This window comes from Nicotiana tomentosiformis, chromosome 8 (genome assembly GCF_000390325.3).
Source record: "Nicotiana tomentosiformis chromosome 8, ASM39032v3, whole genome shotgun sequence".
In the NCBI taxonomy this organism is placed as follows: Eukaryota; Viridiplantae; Streptophyta; class Magnoliopsida; order Solanales; family Solanaceae; genus Nicotiana; species Nicotiana tomentosiformis.
The window spans coordinates 44,912,601-44,921,977 of NC_090819.1; the positions used below are offsets into that span (position 1 = coordinate 44,912,601).

The window sequence follows — 9,377 nt, forward strand, 5'->3', positions numbered from 1 at the left end:
GAGGGGCAAATTTGGCCCTTTTCCCTATTTAAATTGATCTAAACGCTCAACTGGATATCAATTAGTTTTTAGGGCAAAATGATCCCTTTTTTTTTATGGCAAGGACCTATTTGGTATAAAAAAATAAAGAGGGTAAAACTGCTCTATTTTCGATAGTTTAATGGTAATTTTGGCCTTTTTCGATTTAATTTTGATATAAAGTAAAAAACAAAAAAATTATTTAAAAAAAAGGAGAAAAAGAAAAAGGAGAAAAGTAGTGTGACCGGGTCGCCAACCTTTTAGGATGAGAGTGGAAAATAGAAAAGGGAAAGTTGTTAATCTTGCCCCGGGTCTCAAAAATCATCACCGCTCTCTGTCGCAGTTACGAAGCGAAACCCTAGGCTGATAACGAGCTCACCCAAAGAGAAGAGAAGAGAAGAGAAGAGAAGATGCTGAGGATAGCTGGGAGGAGGGCTTCGTCTCTATCGCGATGGCCCGTGCGCTCCGCCGCTCCATCTTCATCCGCTTTCATCTCTGCAAATCATTTCAGTTCTGATGACGATTCCTCTTCCCCCAGATCCATTTCTCCTTCTCTCGCTTCTGTGTTTCTCCACCATACCAGAGGTCTGTTTCCCTCTTTATTTTCTTTTAATTCAATGATTTTGTCTCATCCTAAAATACGATAATTGCTAATTCTAATTATGCGTCGGTCTTAGGTTTTCTCGCGAAAGGTTCAATCTTTGAAATTTGTAGCTAATTTCTTCTATAAGGAAATTATAGCTTAGTTCTAATGCAATTTTTATGTTCCACTTTCCACATGGTATATTTTGCGACTTTTATGTTACGGTAGCCGCAAGTGGGATCCCACTTTCTATGTACCGGTGGTATATTTTGTCCCACTGTAGTCTTATTTGATTTGTGTTTGATCTTGCAACATCCATAAGGCACGTCTGTCTGGTTCATTTTATGTTTTCATTTAGTTTCACTGGGATCTCTCATTAATGCTAACTGTGTCGCTCTTTCGTTTTTCTTTTTCACGGGATAGCAGTGTGCCCAGGCCAACTTGGATGCACCTCAGCTATTTAAATTTTAATGGAGTATCTGCTATCTCATACCATCGCAAAATGTTGAGTAATTCTGTCCGTTAAGGCTTAGACTGATGGAAGAAATCACCTAGAATTTTTGCTCCCTGGTCTTCCATATCCAATTCCAGTTTCATTGACAGCTAGGTCACACTTGCTCTAGCTATTTATTGTATCATTCTTAACTAGCCACTGCAGTTATAGTTATTAGTCTCTTACGAGGATAGCAGTGTGCTTGTTTCTTTGTGTTTTCTGCAATCATTTCTGTGCTTGTTTACTTTGGGCTGTACTTATTGGTTGAACTATTCTAGACCTCACCATAGACTTAAGGTGGAGGTAAAAGTTTCTATAATTTGAGTTCTCTAACGAAACACTTCTAGTTTATCTTACCGGATGAATTTATATTGGCAAACTTCAACTGCTTTGCAGTTTCAATTGTACAATTTATTAGCTCATGTACGCCTAAAGTTAACTATAACTCCTGCTTCGAAATGTTAAAAAAATATTTATGAACGAGGGAAAACTGAGTTCTAATCCTTCTACCACTGCAACAACAAGCATCTCATCTTAAATGTTGGTCTTTTGGGGTGGGGTTGACGAGTTACAAATTGTCCGTTGCCCTAAGTCTGATCAGATCTTGTGAATAATAGCGCCTGGTAAGGTTATTGGAAGAATTTTTTCATGTCATTTGTTTTAATTACATGCAAACATTCCAAATCCATGGATGGGAACTAGTTGGCTGAGATAGTTAGCTTTTAGTGTCTGAACGATCAGGCTTTTTTTTTTTCCGTCTGATGTTGGCTTGATGTCATTTTTTTGATTTGGCTTTATCCATGATAAATTCTGGAATTTGCTGGTGTTCGGCATCTGTTACTTCTAACAGCTTTTCAATTATTTCAGGGTTTTCATCTAATTCAGTTTCTCCTGCACATGATATGGGTTTAGTCCCAGATCTTCCACCCACAGTGGCTGCTATTAAGAATCCCACATCAAAAATTGTTTATGACGAGCACAACCATGAGCGTTATCCGCCTGGTGATCCAAGCAAACGTGCATTTGCCTACTTTGTCTTGACAGGAGGCAGGTTTGTCTACGCCTCATTGGTGCGTCTCCTGATTCTTAAGTTTGTTTTGAGCATGTCTGCCAGTAAGGATGTTCTTGCCCTTGCTTCACTTGAAGTGGATCTTTCCAGCATTGAACCTGGTACAACTGTTACTGTGAAGTGGCGTGGCAAACCTGTTTTCATCAGGCGCCGAACTGAGGACGACATCAGTTTGGCAAACAGTGTTGATCTTGGCTCCCTTCGCGATCCACAACAAGATGCAGAGAGGGTTAAGAATCCAGAATGGCTTGTGGTTATTGGGGTATGCACCCATCTTGGGTGCATTCCTTTGCCAAATGCTGGTGATTTTGGTGGTTGGTTTTGCCCTTGCCACGGCTCCCATTATGACATCTCTGGTAGGATCCGCAAGGGACCTGCACCATATAATCTGGAGGTGCCTACTTATAGTTTCCTGGAGGAGAACAAGTTACTTATTGGTTAAGTAGGTAAAAAGGCTGTACTTGTGGGAAATTGTAGCTGCTGGAACCAAAATATGAACTTGACTAAAACCATATACACATTTCTTTAATTCCTTATGTTTAACTTTGTGAGTTATGATTTTGGATTTGTACTTGCCCACCAGTTCTGGGTAGATCATGGATTTTTGTGCGAATAATTTTGCTGGCTGCTTGCTAAGCATTTTCCAGATTTGCTGGCAATTTGTTTTCTATTTTTATTTTTTATTAATTCTCTTGGCATGAGTCCTGTTTGTGATTTATGAATAATTTTTCTTCTGGAGAGGTCTTCTTTGGTGCACTGTAGTTAGTCTCTGCCTCTCTGGTATGTGAGTTGTTCTCTATGAGGGTATTCATCGGTGCAAACTGGACATTAAGCGCAGCCATGACATGCTGCATATCTTTACCGGGTGGAGTTGGTGCAGACTGCAGGTTGCTGCTAAGAGGGCACTAAGCAGGTTGCGTTGAAGTGCAAATTTTAAAAAGAAAAGCACTACGTGAGATCTCTCTCTAAGCAGTTTCTTGAAGCTAGATGCACCTTCTGCAACTACCTTCCCTTTTTCAATTCTCCTTTTCCGCGTGTTAAAATTTGGAAATCAAGTCTCTCCGTGAGTGGCTGTATCTAGTACCATATCAAAAGCAAATATCGTCACACAAGTTGAACAAACACTGCTGTATCAAACAAGGGATTGAGACACCTGCCTCCAACTTAACTCGGAGCTTAAATAAGGACAGTCTGAACACGCTTGTTTATTCCACAGAGTTTAGTCCCCTGAAGCTTTTTTAAAGGAATGCAAAGCTACGTCTATGAGAAAGTGGCTTCCTATTACCCGAATTTTCAATGTGGCTGGGTTAGAGCTTGGTATTTTATCATTTATGCTTCCTCTCGGTCATACCAAAAACAGATGGAGACAACAGTTTCTACTCATGAAGTTTGGCTAACATTCCTGAACAATTTGCATTTAATTAGGAGAATCAGTTAAAAGACGATAAAAATACAATATAGTAATCCACGAATCATTTAGAAATGAGAATATGCGGTTGTAATGGCTCCTAGGGCATTAAGTCATAACTAAACCACTGCAATTATAGATTCCTGAATAAGGGCATTGCTATGGCAGTTTGTCATGCCCAAGCTGAAGGGACAAGCAAGATCAGTTTGGCATTGCATTTAGCAGTCATGAACAGGAACTAATGGTAATTTGCCACCATATATGTCAGCGAGTTGGTCATCATCAATGTCTCGTAGAAGAGTTGCTCTCAATTTTTTGTTTTCAACAAAAATAATCTGCATAAATGAATGTTTCAAAGAGAAGAAAAACAATAAAAAGGATCAGACTCATATATCACTCTGTCTATCCATGCTTTTAGCATTATGTTTACACTAAGATAAGTTACAATAATAGTTTCCCAACAGACTTGGTCCCAGAAAGAAGACTTTTCAGACAAAACTGTTCATTAAGTTTTAGAATCTGAGTCCATAACCCGCAACCCCACCCACAAAAGGTAAATATGGATTAAGGAGGTGAAAAGAACCAATTCAAATGTCACCCACTCAAGGGAATGATGCAGATAAATGAAGATACTTTTGAAAGATAGCAGAAACTCCTGTGAGTTCTTTGGTAGTTTCTTTCTTCAAAGTTTAAAGAAAGGAAATATAGGGCTTTTGTTATCAAATAGAATTTCTTTATAAAGTACTGATAAAATCTTCAAGAGGATACTAATTTCACCTTTTTTTTTGGCTGTCGATAAAGGGTCAATAACCTTTCATGCGATATTAGTTACCTTTTTCTTTGTTTTGCTGTCGATAAAAGGGTAAATAGCTTTCCATGCAGTCATAAATATGTAAGGGACATGGACTATAAATAGCTTGCCTAGCCTCTCAGGGTAGCAGTCCTGAAGTTGACACAAAAAGAAAGATGAGGTTCCAAATTATGATTATATTGGTTAGTTGTGTCTTGAGTGACATGCTGGGGAACGAACCTGCAATATTGAAAGAGCAGCTAAATATCCACGAATATCGCTATTGGCATATCCCCATCCTTACAGGTCACTAATGGCAACAAACTTCTCTTGCTCATTTGGCATTCTACAAATATATGCCGAAAACCCAAACACCGAATGTCATAAGCTAGAACTTGGAAAAGGAAAAAGAATATGAACAAACAGGTAGACAGGCAAACACAATCCGATAGATAACCGAAAGGAACAGACAGGTCGACAGGCACAGAGAACTAAGATAGACAATCCCCTGCTTTAATTACAAGGTTAGAAGGGACCCCTTGAGCTTTGCCTGGTTATTATGAGATTGCCTGGATCAAAAGAAATGAGTCCGTGCCATAATGCTGCAGTCTATACTTGTTATCTCAAATTGATCGAAACATGAGAATAAAGTACATGTCATATTAGGTCCAAATTATACACCAGCTTATTCTACATTTGATTAAGGACTTCAAGCTCGAGTTCTTCTACTTAAGGCAGAAAGGAAATATTGTAAAGGGCATATGCACGGAGGGAGGTGGGAGGAAACAGAGAGAGATCATATACTCATAAAATAAAAAAATAAAAAAACAGAGAAAGATCATATGTTTTCCGAATTACCTAGCACATACTTTGTCAAGGGTGTACGTGACTAAACCTGTATTGAAGGATGAACATGTTAGTTCAGTGTCAGCTTTATTTTCCAAAAGAGAAGGTCGTTAGGTTATTGAGCATATAAAGTATAAGATACAGATAGATGATTCAGTTTTTACGAATGCATACGCTGGAACTCATCTACACTTGCTTGCTTATGTCGTCCACCAAATGCAATAACAATAGGGCGCCCTATCTTGTCTTGTCCTTGCATAAACACCTTATTGTGCGCAAGCTCATTTGATATTTCAGAAGGAGATATGCAGCCAGTAGGCACAAAGTCCTTTCTCCAGCTCAGGTACTTGAGGAACATATTAGAAGCCTTTTCGACATCTAGATCTCTAGCTCGTAAAAATCTGCAAATCATCTGATCATCCAGACCCTGCATTTTAAAAGCAGAAAATCAGACTATTGATACTAACCTAAAACCATGGAAAACAACATTTAAAAAAATTTGAATAGACATAAGTGGGTCTAACCCCTTGGGTTCGACCCTTCATCAAACCTTGTGTGAACACGAGATGCTTCGTGCACTGGGCTGCCTGCTACTTATTTATTTTATAAGTGGGTCTAACCAGTAACCAGGAACAAATCCGTTGCTGGTTAGTTTAACACCAAAGTTAGATATGTTATAATCAGGCACAGGTCCATCACTGGTTAGTTTAACGCCGGTGTCAGACTATCGCGAAAAACAGTAGAACCAAAAAGCTGGACAACTCACTTCAGACTGATTAAAGTAGGTTCTATCCTCATAAGTATAAGCAGCAGCATCTTTTGTATCTTAGCAAAAGAAGCCTACTCCTTCCAATCCACAAGCATATAAAGCAGGAAAAGTCGAGAAAGGAAGGGTGGATGTAGGAAATATGTATGATTTGACTGGGCTAGATGTTATCTCAAATAGAGATTTCTAGTAACTTTAATACTGAAAGATTTTTAGTTCCCCTATTTTCTGAAGAGATAATCAAACAAATCTTTTTTGGGTAAAGCATCACGCGAATGCTGTTTCCTTTGCCACTTTTACAACGTGCGGAAGCCAATGGTGGAGCTAAGTTGAGGAAAAATTGAATCCCTTCGTTGAAAGCAAAATACGATTGTGTTTGGTTATATATAAATTATTAAATTCTCTTGACATAAGAGGAAAAAATCTAGTGAAGCGGCAAAGGGCTCCAAAAATTGCTTGAGGTCACAAGTTCAAATCCCATGACTGACATTCTATTGTTTTTAAACCCCTTATATGAATTCTTGGTTCCACCGCTATTACTAGCAAGTTAATAATTTCAAGTTGATTCCTTGAAAAACATGTAAGCAAATCAAATGTAGGAAATGGGCTAATTTTAGTTACATTTACAGACCAACTAACTAAAATTAGGAATTGTATTCAAGGGGAAAGTAGTGCTAGACTGTATGTCCATGGTGATCTGTTCCCTTTCTCTCTCTGTAAAGTATAATTATTGCCATTTTCTGGCCCTAGAATGTTCAGATGCCAAGAGTAATAGTTCAATACTGGAAACATTCCTAAGTAAAGAATTGGGAAGCAGACCTTAGCGGAGGGATCTTCTTTCTCGACAAGGGCTCTCATGATTCCGACTTTACTACGCTCAATCTCTTCAGTTTCCTTATTGCCGTTGTTGTCATAGGAATCAGTTTCAGCATCCGAGTTAGCCGGGTACGGAATCTCGTCTTTGGCATTCTGGGACTGTGTTGAGGAACCATTACCAAAAGCATTTTGGAATTTCTTGCGCAAATACGAGCTCATTTCTCTCTATTTCCGACTTGATGAGAAAGAAAGAAGGAGAAGCAGAGCTAAGTATAAGTACCAGTTAATCAACGCGCTATTTGTTCATTTCATTTTTGTTGAAGCACCAGAATGAGGCCATAAGTCAAGTTAGAGGTTCCGGCTGGGATTTTTTTTTAATTTTTTTTTGGTAGCTGGGAATGAAATATTGTTTATCTGGGATAGACAAGCTTGTTGTCAGTTCACCAATATTCAATTCCTAAACCCATTAGTGTTGCGGCCTATTTTTTACTACTATATACTATATATAAGAGGCTAAGGGGGGGACGAACACTGCTGCAAACGTTGTACCATGTGCAGCTCTAACAAGCCGTAGGAACAAGGGGCTTTCTTGTATAAACTCATTGGGGCTGCATCAGCTAGCCTATCCTCCTCGTAAGCCTGCTACTACCGATACACTGCTCCTAACAACTGAAATGTAGTAAAAGCAACTTCGCTCACCTCTACAATACCCATGGTGCGGAAAATACGATGGTACTTCTCTAGAAAACCCTGCACATCCTCGGTAGCTATGCCACTGAAAGTAAGAGGATCATACTTCTTGAACCTCACAAGTCTCCTCTGCTCCTCCTCAGATTCCTCTGGCCTGACCTCAGGCTGAACCGGAATAACGTGTTTTGCCGGGACGACGTCTGGGACCGGATCAATATGGACCCGCTGCTCTAGGGTAAGGGCCGCGAGAGTCTCCGCTCCTCCGCCAGCCTGAGATGTGGCTGGTGCAAGGGGAATCAATCCCGCCTAAGCTAGAGTGCTGAACATGCTCAAAAACTGTGCTAGGGTCTCATGAAGTCCAGAGGCAGTAACAGGCGCCTCGCGCGCCTGTTCCCCAACCGGAGCTACTGGCGGCTCCTTAGTCGCTGCTCGGGCAGGTGCTCTGGCTGCAGCACGTGCCCTTCCTCGGCCTCTACCCCGGCCCCAGCCTCGCGCGGCTCTAGCAGGGGCGCGTGTGTCTGATCATCGGATCTATCTGCGCATGTCCTCACCATCTGTGAGAGAATAGAAAGATAAGACTCAGATTTCGTAACCAACAAATTCGCACGATGAGGAATCAAAGAAGTGGAATTTCCGAACAATTTCGTAGCCTCTCTCGAAGATAAGTACAGACATCTTCGTACCCATCTGCATGACTCTATTAAACTTGCTTATGACTCGTAATACATATGAACCTAGAGCTCTGATACCAACTTGTCACGAACCCAAATTCACACCTTAGGATGTTGTGATGGCACCTAGTCCCTAGGACTAGGTAAGCCTAGCATTCATTGATAGCTTAACAGAAATAACAAAACTGAGATAATAGAATAAAATGATGAAGCTCAGAATAACTCCAAAATGGAACATCAACAACATAATCCCCAAAACCGGTGGAACTGAGTCATAAGCTCTACATAATGTAGTAAAATCTTTAATATAACACTGTCTGATAATAGGATAAACAGTAATGAGAAGATAACCGAAGGTGACTCGGAGGCTTGCGGACGCAATGGCAGGTATACCTTGAAGTCCCGCCGGCAACTCAAAATCAGCTAACTAATGACCAGCACGCTCCGAGGTACCTGGATCTGCACAAAAAGATGTGCAGAAGCGTAGCATCAGTACACCACAATGGTACCCAATAAGTATCAAGACTAACCTCAGTGGAGTAGTGACGAGGCTAGATCAGGACACCTACTAGGACAAGTTAAACTGAACAGAGTATAATAAAGACCAATAACGAAAAATAAGGAAATGAATGAAAACAAAGCAGTACAATAGTGTAGACTAATAACAGAATTTAAAGAAAGAAAGACAACGAGAAGTGAACACATGATGAGAACAATAAGTAATCAATTACGGACAAATATAAGTAAAGATGATGAAGAAAATAACAAAAAACTGTTCAACCAACAAGCCTTTTTAACATGAAATGTACAACAAGAATCACAACCGAGGTATCACGCCTCATATTCATATTCCGAAATTTCAATCACAATCTTTCCTTATATCGCCGCGTGAGCCTTACATTTAGATATATTTGAATACATTTTTTCGAAATAGCTACACGCGCTTTAGCCCCATTATGTTACCGCGTGGCTTCAAGTAATTCCTTTGCTAGCAATACGCACATAAATCCCACCTTATGTCGCCGCATGCAGATCAACCCCTATCCTTATACTGCTGCATGCGCATCAATATCACAACACAATAACATCTCGTACCATATGTGCCCATATGCCACAACTTACCAAAATCAACAATTCCATGGTTACCATAATATATAGCCCACGGCATAACCACAATGTGTACAAGAATCTCAATAATAATAAAACGAATTGAGAAATACTCAACAA

At 39.9% G+C, this 9,377-nt stretch overlaps 1 protein-coding gene and 1 pseudogene across 1 annotated transcript; one reads left to right on the forward strand and one right to left on the reverse strand.

Moving 5' to 3' along the window:
• Nucleotides 1-269: 269 nt before the first annotated feature.
• LOC104121005 (cytochrome b-c1 complex subunit Rieske-1, mitochondrial) lies at nucleotides 270-2,809 on the forward strand. Its single transcript, XM_009632888.4, has 2 exons — nucleotides 270-603; nucleotides 1,962-2,809. Exons 1-2 carry the CDS (start codon nucleotides 429-431, stop codon nucleotides 2,603-2,605), a joined length of 819 nt encoding a protein of 272 aa, XP_009631183.1. The 5' UTR covers nucleotides 270-428; the 3' UTR covers nucleotides 2,606-2,809.
• Nucleotides 2,810-3,551: 742 nt separating this feature from the next.
• On the reverse strand, nucleotides 3,552-7,262 carry LOC104121004 (uncharacterized; annotated as a pseudogene).
• Nucleotides 7,263-9,377: the final 2,115 nt, after the last annotated feature.